At 44.0% G+C, this 17,372-nt stretch overlaps 1 protein-coding gene across 7 annotated transcripts; it reads left to right on the top strand.

The window, feature by feature from the left end:
* Nucleotides 1-11,341: 11,341 nt before the first annotated feature.
* LOC9271963 (uncharacterized) lies at nucleotides 11,342-17,134 on the top strand. Of its 7 annotated transcripts, none has more exons than XM_066306895.1 (5): nucleotides 11,342-13,644; nucleotides 13,909-14,475; nucleotides 14,914-14,990; nucleotides 15,692-15,750; nucleotides 16,853-17,134. In XM_066306895.1, exons 1-5 carry the CDS (start codon nucleotides 13,607-13,609, stop codon nucleotides 16,877-16,879), a joined length of 768 nt encoding a protein of 255 aa, XP_066162992.1. In that variant the 5' UTR covers nucleotides 11,342-13,606; the 3' UTR covers nucleotides 16,880-17,134. The 7 variants fall into 7 exon arrangements, 2 of the variants coding, with proteins under 2 accessions (XP_066162992.1, XP_066162991.1); XM_066306894.1 differs by having other exon boundaries at nucleotides 16,192-17,134; XR_010738926.1 differs by lacking the exon at nucleotides 13,909-14,475 and having other exon boundaries at nucleotides 11,342-11,900; nucleotides 15,692-17,134.
* The last annotated feature ends 238 nt before the right edge of the window (nucleotides 17,135-17,372 follow it).

The raw sequence follows: 17,372 nt of genomic DNA, 5'->3' as shown, positions 1-17,372 counted from the left end.
TCTAAGGACAACAACTATAGGCAGGAAGGCTAGAGAGGACTTTCTATGTGTATTAATTATCTACGCTAAGCAAGGTAATTCCCTATCTGTTGCTTCGAGCACCGACCCCTGCTAGTCTGCCAGCGTGGTTCCGGCTATAGCTCTATGATGTATCCGAACGTGGAGGATTACTGGAATAGAATTCAGGGCTGTCACCACCTGCCGCCTACCTCTGACAAATCTGTGGGATACACAACAAACAAAGGTAATCTCTAACCTAGACACCACGTCTATGTTATTAATTACTACTCTAATACTTGTACAGGAACTTCCTTCTTTATCCAGAGTCCTAGTACTAGAGCACTTAGTATGAATACTAAACAATGAACCCACAAAGATGGAAATCTATCTTACTCAGACTAAATAATTAAATAACATAACAAAGGAACACGAATGCTTACTTTATAGAAGTTCTCCGAACCCGGAGTAGAGTGTACCGACAGCTCCGGTACTACTCCCGAATTCCTCCTAGGAAGCTACACTCGTCGAGGTAGAAATCGGATGAGCGCCAAACTTCCGGGCACTCCTTCAGAGCTTCTTCTCACTCTCTACCTTATTCTAATGTACAAAAGATACAATAGAGCCCCTTGTAATTCAGGTCAAAGTTGTGTGTTGGAAATGAGAGTGAGCTCCTCCTTTTATAGGCAGGTATGACGGTTACAGCCTATGCGAAATGTCCAAAATACCCCGGAACCGCCGTCAAGAAGTAATCAGGGCCGTCCACGTGGAAAATGGCGATCAAAGCGCCATAACGGGTTCGGCCGAACCCAAAAACTCTCCTCACGGCCTCTCCTTCGGCCGGGAGGTTGCTTAATGGCCCCCCAATAACCTGTGCTACGTTTTGGCCCAATCCTAAATGGTTTTCATTGACTTATTGGGCCTCCAATCCGTGTAAACGTATCCTGAATGCGGAGGTGCATTTTGTTGCATGACGGATGTGTTTTCTCCTCAAATTACCTGCATACACATATTTCACCAACACTAGTAGAAATGATTAGTAATAATACCTACCACTAAGTTGGATACCATGTTTTATTTCCTTATATGCAGTTATTGATGGTCAAATATTATGATTAAGGACCTTCAACACGCTCGGCCGTGGTGAGTACTGGACATTCCAATGAAATCATCAACACACATACCGATTGATCTCATCAACCCATGCGGCTATCGGTTCATCTCATGTTCCGAACATCTAAGAACTCATATACAACATAATAGATCTCATCTACTACACCCGCATATCAAATATGAAATGATCTAGATCATAAACTATACAAAGTGGCTCTGATACCACTGTTGGGATACGCGTAGACTACGATAGCATAAATCAAAATTTTCTATCGTGTAAACCAAGAACCATGCAAGTATTAGATCATAGATCGTTACCACTCGACGGGCTGCGCAGCGGAAGAAAGCGCTAAGAAGTCGAAGGAACAATGTCGGATAAATATGTAAACATAGTATGTGATACAATCATCTCTATGATTGCCTCTAGGGCATATCACTAACAGTGAGCTCGTGGTTACCGATGGTTAGGCGGTTGGTGGAGCAACCATTGTCCTCCACCAGCCGGCATCACCCTTTTCGCCGCCATCCGCACCTTGTCACTGTGTTGGACGAGGGGCTCCGCCTCTTCACGCGCCCTCAGCCGCTGCGTCAGATAGAATCCAACTCGCGCGCCACGAACTATCGATGGACCAGCTGAAGGAGCTCGGGTGGGCCAAACGGTGGAGCTCGCAGCCAAACGTGTCGTGCCGCACGGTAAGTGCTATAACCATGCACCTAGCGCTTCGAATTTGTAGTTGCGGAGAGCATTCTGACCTGCTTCTATTGGCGTCCACGTCGGATTTTGCTACAGAAGCTACAGTGCGCGGGGGTTGGATTTTTGCAAAAAAAGTCCTCCGATTTCCGCGTAATTCGATCGTGGTCCCTCGTGAACAGTACCTCTGAGCTGTTACTTTGTATGGTGGCCCTTCTGAAATTAAGATATTCCTTACAAAGAAGAGAAAAATCGTGAATTAGGACTGCGCTGTAAAAATTGAAAGACAAGGGGCTTTTTCGCAAAAAGACTCTCACTAACCCACCCACCCAAACCCTAGCCACCGTCGCCGCCCTTCTCTCCTCCTCCCTCTCGTCTCACCCTCTCACGCCGCCACCGCCGCCAAGCGCCATCGCCATCGTCATCCCCGTCACCATCGCGCCACCACCGCCGCCTCCACCCCCCTCTGCCACCGCCGTCGCGTCGCCATTTCGGAGCTCCTCCGCCTCCGCCTCGCGCTGTCGCCGAGCGTTGGTGAAGGTGGGCATAGCCTCCATGAACGACGAGGTCGATGTTAATGATATGCCCTAGAGGCAATCATAGAGATGATTGTATCACATACTATGTTTACATATTTATCCGACATTGTTCATTGAAATAGATAACTCATTATTGGTTAATGAATATGTGATTCTTTCATGAGACTCTTTATGTTATGTGTTGCTATTTCTAAAGGATCCCTGATCAAATATCATATGTGCAACAAATATGTTTAGATGATCAGCACATGTATTAATTGATGATCATGTCTCATGGATCATGGTATCGAGATACCAAATTAATAATGTGGACACATGTTAGTGAACATGTTGTTGGATAGACCCAACATGAGACACTGCAAGAGCCATATGTGTTGTGTCATCAGTGATCTCATTTAGTGTTGGTGTTGAATCCTTACACCTGTGATTATCATATGTTCCCAACATGTGTAGTAGCTTACTTAGGGACTGCTAAACGCTACTCTGTAATTGGGTAGTTATAAAAGTAATTTTCGGGTATGCTATGAAACATGTAGTGGGATATGAATAATCAAGATGGGATTTGCCCCTCCTATGGAGAGATATCTCTGGGCCCCTCGATGTTGTAGATTATGGAAGTGCATGGCCATGCCAAAGGTGATTGAGGAGTCAATCACAAGTTATATAATCTATCAACAGGTTTGAGTGAATGATTGAGCTATTAGAGGATGGCACATATCTAGCCTTGAGCTTAATCGATATCGTGAGGCAAAGGGGTTCATACAAGTATACACTAGAGGTTCAGCCAATATGATCTTTATGTATGCTCGGTGGGTCAATACGTTCTGCTAGGGGCCGCTGTTGACGCGTGGACCGAAAAGGAGTTTTTGGGTTATAGCTGAGTATATATGAACCTACAGGGTCGCACGCTTAATGGGCCAGAATAAGGGGATTGGATAGAGATCCAATATGAACTTAATTCGGATAGGGATCTAGATAGGAGTCTTACGGGCCTTGTAGGCCCGAGTGATGGATCCTATATATTCGTGAGGGGTGTGACCGGCAGAGGCATTGCATCATGTGAGAAACTCTAGCCGTCACTTCCCTCCCCGAGCAAAACCCTAGCCGTGCGTGGGTGCTAGCACATCTGTGCATGGCGTTCCGTCCCTGTACGTGTGGATACCGGTAGAGGCACCGCTGGTTTGCGGTGCTGATCGGCGTGGGAGTACGGCGAGGAGAACGCACGAGGAGAAGGTCGAGCCGGTGCGATCGACTACTTCCTCTGCATCGACGCGCGCTACTTCGCGAGAGTTCCTTCGACTTCTCAGCGTCTTCTTCCGCTGCGCAGCGCGTCGAGTGGTAACGATCTATGATTTAATACTTGCATGGTTCCTGGTTTACGCGATAGAAAATTTTGATTTATGCTATCGTAGCCTCTACGCGTATCCCAACAGTGGTATTAGAGCCACCTTGTATAGTTTATGATCTAGATCATTGCATATAGTTGATATGCAGGTGTAGTAGATGAGATCTATTATGTTGTATATGAGTTCTTAGGTGATCGGAACATGAGATGAACCTATAGCCACATGGGTTGATGAGATCAATCGGTATGTGTGTTGGTGACTTCACTGGAATGTCTAGTACTCACCAAGGCCGAGCGCGACTGTGTTCATCGGATAGTGTGATGTCCACTAGAACCGCACGCCAATCAGAAAAACGAGCCAATGAGATTGACTCGGTTTTGGCATAATTTGATTACGCCGTTAAGGTTTTCACATGGCGAATCGTAGATGAGATCTATGTACCCCGTGACCTTTTCAAGGCGCTGCCCTGAAACCCCTGGGGGGCGGCTCCCACCTCAACCCCCCGCCCGAGCCACCTTGTATAGTTATGATCTAGATCATTGCATATAGTTGATATGCGGGTGTAGTAGATGAGATCTATTATGTTGTATATGAGTTCTTAGGTGATCGGAATATGAGATGAACCGATAGCCGCATGGGTTGATGAGATCAATCGGTATGTGTGTTGGTGACTTCACTGGAATGTCTAGTACTCACCAAGGCCGAGCGCGATTGTGTTAATCGGATAGTCTAATGTCCACTAGAACTGCACGCCATTGAGAAAAACTAGCCAATGAGATTGACTCGGTTTCGGCATAATTTGATTACGTCGTTAAGGTTTTCACATGGCGAATCATAGATGAGGTCTATGTACCCTGTGACCTTTTCAGGGCGCTGCCCTGAAACCCGCGGGGGCGGCTGCCCTCTCGACCCCCCGCCCGAGCCACCTTGTATAGTTTATGATCTAGATCATTGCATATAGTTGATATGCGGGTGTAGTAGGTGAGATCTATTATGTTGTATATGAGTTCTTAGGTGATCGGAACATGAGATGAACCTATAGCCGCATGGGTTGATGAGATCAATCGGTATGTGTGTTGGTGAATTTATTGGAATGTCTAGTACTCACCAAGGCCGAGCGCGATTGTGTTAATCGGATAGTCTAATGTCCACTAGTACTGCACGCCATTGAGAAAAACGAGCCAATGAGATTGACTCGGTTTCGGCATAATTTGATTACACCGTTAAGGTTTTCACATGGCGAATCGTAGATGAGATCTATGTACCCCGTGACCTTTTCAGGGCGCTGCCCTAAAACCTGCGGGGGGCGGCTCCCCCCTCGACCCCCTGCCCGAGCCACCTTGTATAGTTTATGATCTATATCATTGCATATAGGTTATATGCGGGTGTAGTAGATGAGATCTATTATGTTGTATATGAGTTCTTAGGTGATCGGAACATGAGATGAACCGATAGCCGCATGAGTTGATGAGATCAATCGATATATGTGTTGGTGACTTCACTGGAATGTCTAGTACTCATCAAGGCCGAGCGCGATTGTGTTCATCGGATAGTCTGATGTCCACTAGAATCATACGCCAATAAGAAAAACGAGCCAATGAGATTGACTCGGTTTCGGCATAATTTGATTACGCCGTTATGGTTTTCACATGGTGAATCGTAGATGAGATCTATGTACCCCGTGACCTTTTCAGGGCGCCATGTGCGTTGCCCCTTAGATTTCGCTTGGGATTTTATATCTATCTTACTTTATTGCTTTTGTATATTTGATATGACATGGTAGGATAGATCCCCTCAGAAAAATTAAGTGTAATTTATGCTCTTCCAATAATTGCACCTATTACGGTTGTGATCATAAGTGATGGGTTTGCCATAGCAAAGTGTCACTTTTTATCATGATAAAATAGGATAGCTGTCGGACATCTATATGTGGAGATTATTAGTTTACTTAACAAGATTATCAAAACGGTTTTGGACCTTAGGGCATAGGTTGGGTTGGACATGGAGATGTCACCCCAACAGCACAAGAGTCACATATGATGTGATTAGCAAGGTGTTGCTTACCTATTTTGATAGTTGTCTACCTGTGATGCCAAAGCTCACTAGACACTAATAAAATGAGGATCTTGACTCGCTATGTGGTTAGAGGGAATTTTTTTTCGCCATACATAGTGGGAGTATCTTTTTTTAAATTGTTTAATGAAAGGTTAAATGTAGACAAGGCGCTGATTTTGCATACATATATTTCTATTGTAGATCATGGCACCTCCTGTACCATCCAATTTTAACTTGCGGTCTATTTTTGAGAAAGAGAAGTTGACTGGAACAAACTTCATGGATTGGTATCGCAACCTGAGAATTGTTCTCAGGCAAGAGCACAAAGAGTTTGTACTTACACAGCCTTTTCCAGCTGACTTACCCAACAATGCTCCTGCTGCTCAACGTAGGGAGCATGAAAGGCGATGCAATGAATACCTTGATATAAGCTGTCTCATGCTTGCTACTATGTCCCCTGAGCTTCAAAGGCAATATGAGGCATTGGATGCCCATACGATAATCACGGGACTACGTAACATGTTTGAGGACCAAGCAAGAGCTGAGAGGTTTAATACCTCAAAGTCCTTGTTTGCGTGCAGGTTTGCAGAAGGTAATCCAGTGAGCCCACATGTGATCAAAATGATTGGTTACACCGAGAGTCTGGATAAGCTTGGTTTTCCCTTTAGCCGAGAGTTGGCTACTGATTTAATTCTCCAGTCGCTCCCTCCCAGCTTTGAGCTGTTCATAATGAATGTCAACATGAATAACCTGAACAGGACCTTGACAGAATTGCATGGGATGTTAAAGACTGCCGAGGAAAGCATTAAGAAAAACTCCAACCATGTGATGGTTATGCATAAGCGCAAGCCCAACAACAAGAAGAGTTGTCAAAAAAGAAAGCTAAACTCTGATGAGATCACGAGTACTAGCAACTCTAAGACCAAGGTTCAAAAGACAGGGCCCGCTAAGGATGCAGAGTGCTTCTTTTGCAAGGAGACAGGTCATTGGAAGAGAAACTGTAAGAAATACCTAGAGCAGCTCAAGCAGAAGCAGCAGGATGGAAAGAGTTCCATCTTAGGTATTAATGTTATAGAAATTAGTCTTGCTACTTACTCTACTGATTCTTGGGTATTTGATACCGGGTCAGTTGCTTATATATGCAAATCGTTGCAGGGGTTGAAAAGAAGTAGGAGCTTAGCAAGAGGCGAAGTGGACATTCGCGTGGGCAATGGAGCAAGAGTTGCTGCTGTTGCTGTCGGCACTATGCCATTATCTTTACCGTCAGGATTAGTTTTGGAGTTAAATAATTGTTATTGCATTCCAGCTTTGTGTAAGAACGTTATCTCTGCTTCTTGTTTGCAAGCAGAGGGTTATGGTTTTAGATCTGTGGACAACGGTTGTTAAGTCTATTATAATGACATTTTCTATTTCCATGCACCCATGATGAATGGCTTATACATTGTGAATCTTGATGGATGTTCAGTCTATAACATTAATGCAAAAAGGCAACGTCCTAATGATTTGAATCCCACTTTTATTTGGCATTGTCGCTTGAGTCATATAAATGGGAAATGCATAGAGAAGCTTCATAGAGATGGACTTCTACACTCTTTTGATTTTGAATCATTTAAGACATGCGAATCTTGTTTACTTGGCAAAATGACAAAGGCAGCTTTCACGGGTCAAAGTGAAAGGGCAAGTGAACTATTGGGACTAGTACATACTGATGTATGTGGACCAATGAGCACAACTGCCAGAGGTGGTTTTGGGTACTTTATTACCTTTACCGATGACTTTAATAGATATGGTTATGTCTACTTAATGAGGCATAAGTCTGAGTCCTTTGAAAAGTTCAAGGAATTTCAGAATGAGGTACAAAATTATTTGGGCAAGACAATCAAGTATCTACGATCTGATCGTGGTGGAGAGTACTTGAGCCTTGAATTTGGCAATCATCTAAAGGAGTGTGGAATTATTTCACAACTCACTCCGCCAGGAACGCCTCAGTGGAATGGAGTGTCTGAACGGAGTAATCGTACATTGTTGAACATGGTGCGATCAATGATGAGCCAAACTGATCTCCCGCTAAGCTTTTGGGGTTACGCTCTAGAGACAGCTGCGTTCACACTAAACAGGGTTCCATCTAAATCAGTGGATAAGACACCATATTAGATATGGACAGGGAAGCGTCCCAGCTTGTCTTTCCTAAATATTTGGGGCTGTGAGGTCTATGTAAAACGTTTGCAATCGGACAAACTCACACCTAAATCAGATAAATGCTTCTTTGTGGGGTATCCTAAGGAAACGAAAGGATATTATTTTTATAATCGGGAAGAGGGCAAAGTGTTTGTCGCCTGACACGGTGTTTTCTTGGAAAAAGAGTTTATTTCAAGAAAGGATAGTGGGAGCATGGTGCGACTTGAAGAAATTCAGGAAACACCGGAAAATGCTTCAACGTCCACACAACCACAACAAGCTGAGCAAGATGTTGTTCAATAGGTTGAACAAGTTGTTGTTGAACTAGTTGTGGAAGCACTGGCTTCACGAAGGTCCGAAAGGATACGGCGTACACCTGCGAGGTATGTGTTGTTAACTACAGGACAACGTGATATATTGTTGTTAGACAAAGTTGAACCTACTACCTATGACGAAGCAATGGTGGGACCAGACTCTGAGAAATGGCTTGAAGCCATGAAATCCGAAATAGAATCCATGCATGTCAATCAAGTTTGGAACTTGGTTAATCCACCTGATGGTGTAAAAGCCATTGAGTGCAAATGGGTCTTTAAGAAAAAGACAGATGTAGATGGAAATGTTCACATTTACAAGACACGATTGGTGGTGAAAGGTTTCAGACAAATTCAAGGTGTTGATTATGATGAAACTTTTTCGCCAGTCGTCATGCTAAAATCTATTCGGATTGTTTTAGCGATTGCTGCCTATTTCGACTATGAGATATAGCAAATGGATGTCAAAACAGCTTTCCTCAATGGAAATCTCGATGAGGATGTGTACATGACACAACCCAAAGGTTTTGTTGATCCACAATCAGCTTAAAAAGATATGCAAATTGCATAAATCCATTTATGGGTTGAAGCAAGTATCTCGGAGTTGGAATATTCGTTTTGACAAAGTAGTCAAGGCGTTGGGCTTTGTCCAAAACGAAGAAGAGCCTTGTGTATACAAGAAGATTAGTGGGAGCGCACTGGTGTTTCTAATCCTATATGTAGATAACATATTATTGATTGGGAACGATATTCCTATGCTTGAATCCGTTAAGACATCGTTGAAAAATAGTTTCTCAATGAAGGACTTAGGAGAAGCAGCATATATTCTGGGCATAAGGATCTATCGAGATAGATCAAAGAGGCTAATTGGATTAAGCTAGAGTACATACATTGACAAGGTGTTGAAGAGGTTCAACATGCAAGATTCTAAGAAAGGTTTCTTACCGATGTCACATGACATTAATCTTGGCAAATATTAGTGTCCTCAAATGACTGATGAGCGAAACAAGATGAGTGTGATTCCATATGCCTTGGCAATCGGATCCATCATGTATGCTATGTTATGTACACGTCCAGATGTTTCATATGCACTTAGTGCAACAAGCCGATACCAATCAGATCCAGGTGAAAGTCACTGGATAGCTGTAAAGAATATCCTGAAATACTTGAGAAGAACTAATGATACGTTCCTAGTCTATGGAGGAGAGGAAGAGCTCGTTGTAAATGGTTACACTGACGCAAGCTTCTAAACCGACAAAGATGATTTTAGATCGCAGTCTGGATTTGTGTTCTGCCTGAATGGAGGCGCTATGAGTTGGAAGAGTTCTAAGCAAGATACAGTGGCTGATTCTACAAGAGAAGCCGAATACATTGTCGCTTCTGAAGCAGCAAAGGAGGCTGTTTGGATAAAGAAATTTGTTTCTCAACTAGGTGTGATGACTAGTGCTTCTGGCCCTATGGACCTCTATTGCGATAATAGTGGTGCCATTGTGCAAACCAAGGAGCCTAGATCGCATCAAAAGTCCAAACACATTTTACAACGGTATCACCTCATTCGTGAGATAGTAGGTAGAGGAGATGTGAAGATATGCAAAATACATACGGATTTGAATGTCGCAGATCAGTTGACAAAGCCACTACCTCAGCCAAAGCATGAGGCACACACTAGGGCAATGGGAATAAGATACATTCATGATTGACTCTTGTGCAAGTGGGAGACTGTTAGTGATATGCCCTAGAGGCAATCATAGAGATGATTGTATCACATACTATGTTTACATATTTATCCGATATTGTTCATTAAAATAGATAACTCATTATTGGTTAACGAATATGTGATTCTTTCATGAGACTCTTTATGTTATGTGTTGCTATTTCTAAAGGATCCCTAATCAAATATCATATGTGCAACAAATATGTTTAGATGATCAGCACATGTATTAATTGATGATCATGTCTCATGGATCATGGTATAGAGATACCAAATTAATAATGTGGTCATATGTTAGTGAACATGTTGTTGGATAGACCCAACATGAGACACTGCAAGAGCCATGTGTGTTGTGTCATCAGTGATCTCATTTAATGTTGGTGTTGAATCCTCAGACCTGAGATTATCATGGTTCCCAACATGTGTAGTAGCTTACTTAGGGACTGCTAAACGCTACTCCGTAATTGGGTAGTTATAAAAGTAATTTTCGGGTATGCTATGAAACATGTAGTGGGATATGAATAATCAAGATGGGATTTGCCCCTCCTATGGAGAGATATCTCTGGGCCCCTCGATGTTGTAGATTATGGAAGTGCATGGCCATGCCAAAGGTGATTGAGGAGTCAATCACAAGTTATATAATCTATCAACAGGTTCGAGTGAATGATTGAGCTATTAGAGGATGGCACATATCTAGCCTTGAGCTTAATCGATATCGTGAGGCAAAGGGGTTCATACAAGTATACACTAGAGGTTCAGCTGATATGATCTTTATGTATGCCCGGTGGGTCGATACGTTCTGCTAGGGGCCGCTGTTGACGCGTGGACCGAAAAGGAATTTTCGGGTTACAGCCGAGTATACATGAACCTACAGGGTCACACGCTTAATGGACCTGAATAAGGAGATTAGATGAAGATCCAATATGAACTTAATTCGGATAGGGATCTGAATAGGAGTCCTACGGGCCTTGGAGGCCCAAGTGATGGATCCTATATATTCGTGAGGGGTGTGACCGGCGGAGGCATTGCATCACGTGAGAAACCCCAGCCATCACTTCCCTCCTCGAGCAAAACCCTAGCCGTGCGCGGGTGTTAGCACATCTGCGCGTGGCGTTCCGTCCCTGTACGTGTGGATGCCGGTAGAGGCGCCGCTGGTTTGCGGTGCTGATCAGCGTGGAAGTACGGCGAGGAGAACGCACGAGTAGGAGAAGGTCGAGCCGGTGCGATCGGCTACTTCCTCTACATCGACGCGCGCTACTTCGCGAGAGTTCCTTCGACTTCTCAGCGTCTTCTTCCGCTACACAGCGCGTCGAGTGGTACCGATCTATGATTTAATACTTGCATGGTTCCTATCTATGATTTAATACTTGCATGGTTTCTGGTTTACACGATAGAAAATTTTGATTTATGCTAGGTTACGCGTATCCAAACAGTCGGAGCTCCGACGACCACGCCACAGGCGGCGCAAAGAGCTGATGGCCCAGATCCTGGCATCGGGAGCCACGACGCCTCACCCGGCGACGGCGAGGAGGAGGAGGCCCCGTCGCCGCGTCCATCCTCCACAGGCTGCTAGCCTGCTACACTTCCTCCGCTCCGCATCCCGCCGCGGCGGGCACTAGCGCCTCGACTCCTCCGCCTCCGCCTCCGCCTCCGAGGCGGCGGATGTGATCAGGGTGGAAGTGGGGACGACGAAGGGGGAGAGGTGATTGTTCCCTGTCGACCCAGCCGTTCTCGAGGCTGGGCCGGTGCGGCACCTGCTCGCGGCGGCTGGGCGGCGGACCCGCGTCGGCGCGGTGGCGGTCGCCGTGGATGCGCTGCTGTTCGAGCACCTGCGGTGGCTGCAGCCGACGCTGACTTCGTCCCTCCCCACCGAGCGCCGTCGCCTCCTCGCGATGGTGAAAAATTTCTGCTGCTGCTGCCGCCGTCGAGGAATCAAGGATGTTCCGGCCGAACTGCCAGGTTGATCTGACAAATTTGCATTGCACGCATATCATTTGGTAAAAATGCCCTAATAGCTCTTGACTCAGGTGATCTACATCCCATTTTCTTGGACTTGAGATAAGTTGATTTGGTGCTTTGATGTCGTATTGGTGAGATTGTGATAGTATTTTTGTTAACTTAGTTCGGTGTGTACTGCAAACTGCTTGGTATCTATTAAGAAGCTCTGGATGGACGCCAACGTGGTCATGGCCAAGCCATCGACGACGAGGTGCTCCGGCATTGGGCCGTCGTCGCGCTGCTCCTTCTCTGTTAGGCTGCCAGAGACGCTGACTTGCCGTGGGCACCTACCCCGGCATCCTCCTGTTCCTGACCGACTCCACCATGTTCTGCTGAGTGGGTTGATGCTGATAGCTCATTGGTCTGCATGTGTTCGATGAAATTCTCAACGATGGAATTGATGATGAGATTAAGATAGGAATTTAATTTTGAGTAAAATACACCAGCGGTCCTTAAACTTGTCAGCAGGTTTCACTTAGGTCCACGAACTTGCAAAGTGCACATTAAGGTCCCTAAACTTGGTTTATTGTATCATCCCGGTCCAAAGCCGCGTTTAACCGTGGTCTTGCCTACGTGGCACGCCAAGTGGACGATGACATGGATTTTTTTTTATTTTTTCTCCCTTCTTCTTTCTTTTTTTCTCTTTCTTCCTTGTCGAAAAGATGAAAATGCCTCATGCACGTCATCGTCCATGTCATCGTCTTTTCATAAAAGAGAAAAGAGAAAGAATAAGGGAGAAAAAATATAAAAAAAAATACATGTCATCGTCCACGTGACGTGCCACGTAGGCAAGACCACGGTCAAACACGGCTTTGGACCGGGATGATACAATAAACCAAGTTTAGGGACCATGATGTGCGCTTTACAAGTTCGTGGACCTAAGTGAAACCTGCTGACAAGTTTAAGGACCGCTGGTGTATTTTACTCTTTAATTTTTAATCCTAATATCTTGTTTGGTAGAGGTAATGGAAATTGATAGGGAATTTAGTTGGAGATTAGGTCATTAATAAAAACGGATGGCTGAGATTTGCTTAAACAAAGTAAAGGAGGAATTCCCTCCCAATTACCTGCCCCTACCTAGGTATTGAAAAGGAGGGAGTTCCTTTCTCAATTCCCTATCCTCATCCCACCAAAATTCCCATGTCTCCCAACCAAACAAAACTCTTAATAGCCTCATCCTTCTAAACTCCCAATCCCTCCTAAAAACTCCCTCCAACCAAACGGGCTGTCACATGGCTTTACTGAAGCTTTTCAGTGGTTGCTTCATGCCCCCTCAAGTGCAGGTCTTCTTTTTTACAAGATCGTGTGCAGGTCTTGGAGATACAATGTGCGAAAAAATCAATGAATTTCTTCACAAAACGCTTTTATTCTGTGAACGCTGGTTGTTAGTACTTAGTACCTTTATTGAAATTTGTATGCTTTTGTTTCTTGAATGGACACAGTTATTGAGCACAACAAGGGGTGTAAAAGAGGTTGTGCACAACGATTTTGATAATGTGCAAGCTGAGATCATAAGCACAAATAAGGAGCTTTTTCCTGGTACTGTAACATTTGATGATTTCCTATGGGCATTCAGAATACTCAGATGAAGGGAAGTTCTTACTGGGGCTGAGGCTCTGCCTCCTTCTCGTCTCCTTACTGGGGCTGATGCAAATGATTGGAGCTAAATGTGTATTTCATGGTTTGTAATAAACAAATTTTTCAGGTATGTTTTATGAAGGTAGCAATGAATAGCTCAATATTCAAATGCTTATTGACATATTTTAGATGGATAGGCACTGTCTAGGTCTTTTTTTCCTATATATTATTTACCTAGCATTATGCCAATTTCATTTCTTGTGATGTTATCTGTTATTAATAAACATGCCAATTAATTACCAAGAAGTCCATGTACAAGGTTACGTGCAATATGCCATTTCTAATTTATGAGCTAGAATATGTATTAAAAAAGAGATTTTTTATGGTCCAGCAAATTGTACCGCTCGGTACTGGTACCGCTCGGTACCAGTACGCATCTGCCGTTCGTTCCGGCATGGGTAGGATCGGAAGAGAGTGGCGCCGGCGATGCGTTGAACAATCAAGTGGCGGCGAGCGGCGGATTCCGGCATGCGTTGAAGCAGGCCGCGGTGGCGGCATCGAACTCGTCCTTCCCAGCGGCAGCGGCGTTGAAACAAGCGGCGGCGGTAGCAAACTTGTCGTTCCCGGTGGCGGCGGCGTCGATGTCATCCTTCCCGGCGGCAGCGGCGTCGATGTCGTCCTTCCCCGCGGCGGTAGCGGCGGCGACGTTGAAGCAGGCGACGGCAGCAGCGAACTCGTCGTTCCCGGCGGCGGTGGCGGCGTCGATGTCGTCCTTCCCGGAGGCGGCGGCGTCGATGTCGTCATTCCCGGCGACGGCGGCGGCGATGGCTGAGTTCACCTCCAAGAGTCGGCGGCGTCGATCCAGGAGGCGGCGGTGGTGTCGATCGATCGAGAATCCTAGCGCTTCTAGGGTTCAAGCTGCCCGTCCATCCCTCCCGATCCAGTTATTACACGCGAAGTTACGTTTTTGCCCTTCCACCTCAGTTCTCCGCGTGGTACTGCACAGGGACAGAATTGGTACCGCCCGGTACCAAACTCTACCAGCCGTTGGATCAGGCCAGATCCAACGGCCAGGATTTTGGTACCGGGCGGTACCGGTACCGACCGCTGTACCGTAACAACGCTCATTAAAAAAACTGAGCATTTGGCTAAGGAACTCAGACAACCCGTTGCGATGCTACAAAAGTGTATGAAATAATAGCTGTACTACCTGAAGATGCATTTCTAATTACTAAATGCATAGAAAGATAAAGTACAAATGTATATGCAGAATCTAACAAGAGTATATGCAGGAGGTATGCCATTGACTCTGAGCATCCTGGCGTGGCCTGGGGGTCCAGATCTGTGACGATCTGCGCAGTGTGCTGATGCTTGTTGGTTGCTTTGGTTGGTACAGGCGAGTGCATACGGCGCGGGGAACAGCGTGGCGTACCACCGTGGGGCGTGCTTCGCCAACGACATCGTCATCGTCATGTAAGTAAGAGGGTCCTTTCTGCAGTTCTGCAGTTTGGCCATGTCTGTCTTTTATGGCTTCTGATTACATATTTAGATCGGTGGCCAGAGCACTGCTATAGTGGTGAATTGATTAAAGGATGAATGGCTGTTTGTGTTGACTGTGTTCTTCTCGCGGCAGATGGTTGTCAGGTCAAATTAAGTTATCAGTCAATCACGATCTAAATTCGGACGAAAATAAAGTCTTTAAAAAATATCTGGACAAAAAAGAAGTTATGAAAGTTATGAATGAAATCGGGCTGCCTGTTTCCGCTAATATTTTGAAGGCAGCATGTTGAATAAGGAGGATTATATATAAACATGAAGGTTTTAGCATTACCAACATAGAGAACAATGTCTGATAGTCTGATAGCCATCAAGTCATGGTCTGGATTATCTAGGATAGTAAGCTGCCGCAAGACAACTCGTGTTGTCTTAGCTCTTTTTTCCTTTGTGCATCCCGTAGGTGCAGAGGCCGGATGTAATATCATTGCCAAATAAAATACCCGTTATCTAAAAATATAGGAGAAAGAGAGAACGAGAAAAGCTTTGAAAACCATACTTGGTTTTACCTCTAGATTCAACGGCAAGTGATTATTGTTCTTATGTGATTAGTGAGTCATAAATAGAAGTCAATCATAGGTCTTTTGTGTCTTCAGTGCCTATAGGATATCAATTTGCAGGTCCAGGAGGTGGTTTCAAGAATACTCCGATGGAGGGCCTCTTGGTTCCAGTATTCAAGGTTTGTACTTGTTATCACATATTTGTTTTCTGCACTAAACTTGACAATTGGCGAGCTGGTTGCTTCTGTAGGTAAGAAACTTTTATTCTTGGCATACGATATATGATCTGATCATATCTGGTACTAGAAGCAAATGCAGTTCTGGGGTTGGGACAATCCTATGATTAATGGGTGCAAATTAGAGAACGGACTACCCAGCATAATGCTCACTGGATTTTCTACCGGATGTTTTGATAAATTTACATCATTTTTCATTTAGTTATTTGAACATATTTTCTTCTTTCCATGCTTGATACTTAACAATGATTTTCTGATGTTTTGATCATATAGTTTTTTTAAGGAAATCCTGATCATGTAGTTCTCAGAATCTCAGTTCATGCTACAACTGTATTTTGCTTATTTGCCTTTGATCTCTCTCTCTCTCCCTCTCTCTTTGTGCAGATAAATATTCCAAACATTAAATTATACCATCTCCAGATGCATCACTGACAATCAACAAGTTATATCTCAGGATCTAAAATGAGTTTTAACATGAAAAGATTATGCTCTTATAGAATTGCCATGGCAGAATACTGAATTGTCAAGTTGTATGGCTCGAGAATGGGCTGAAGTTGTTTGGTTCGATTCCAGTCAAAGTACAAGTGTTGCTGCTATTTGTGAAAACTGGAGAAATATTTCAAAGTTAACCTAACTTGCTATAAAGGAAAGTACATGGAGACTGACCAGTGGCTTGCATCATCATTGCAATTAGCTAAATTTTGAAGGTTCACTCACCTTTTTCATTCATCTCTTTTTGTGCTTTTCTCTGATTCATGGATACTGAAGTCCCTATAACATATATTGCATTCTCTTTTAGTCTTTTATCACCAAATCTCGAAACAAAATAGGATGCATTTTTCTCTTTTATCACCAAATTTTGAAACAAAATTCAGTGTATTTTGGTGTCGTTCATTTTCCCTGAAATGTCCTTGCACACCACTGCACTGGAATACCATAAATAAATGGGTTAATTGGATAATGAAGTGTAATTTGCGTAGCTTCCGTTAGTTGCTAATATGCCATTTATCCTGTTGCTGAAGTGTCGTTCTTTATTATGTTACAGGAAGTTGGGGATTTTGACAAAAGATGAAGATCATATGGAATTTGATTGTAAAAGTATAAATGCAGCCACCCCTAACATTTACCAATCCTGAATTCCTTACTCTGATTGTGACTATGTTGTTAGGAACATTTTATTTTGTTACTACTCAATTTTCATTTCAGTTATGAAGACATGTATTGCTCATCCTGATCTATTCATTGTCCTGTAAAGATACTTTTGTACAGTGATATCTATCGCTTATAAGCAACATCTAATAAAGGAACAATCTATATTTTGCTGCCAGCATAACAGATTAGTTTTATTTTCTTCTGACTGGCTGGTCACATTTTTCACTCAACTTCAAAACGAGTTGCACGCAGGCGGCGCGCCATTGGCGCGCCCCAACATCAGCATCGATCTCTCTTCTTCAGACCGTTTTCTCCAATCACATCTTTCATAAATTAAGCTTATATGCTAATGCACCCTCTATACATACATATCCAAAAGATTTCGGAAACAATATTGCATAATAGATGTGAAA

The sequence above is a fragment of the Oryza sativa genome, chromosome 1 (assembly GCF_034140825.1).
Source record: "Oryza sativa Japonica Group chromosome 1, ASM3414082v1".
NCBI lineage: Eukaryota > Viridiplantae > Streptophyta > Magnoliopsida > Poales > Poaceae > Oryza > Oryza sativa.
The sequence above is the reverse complement of the archived record's forward strand: the minus strand, read 5'-3'. Positions and strand labels throughout refer to the sequence as shown.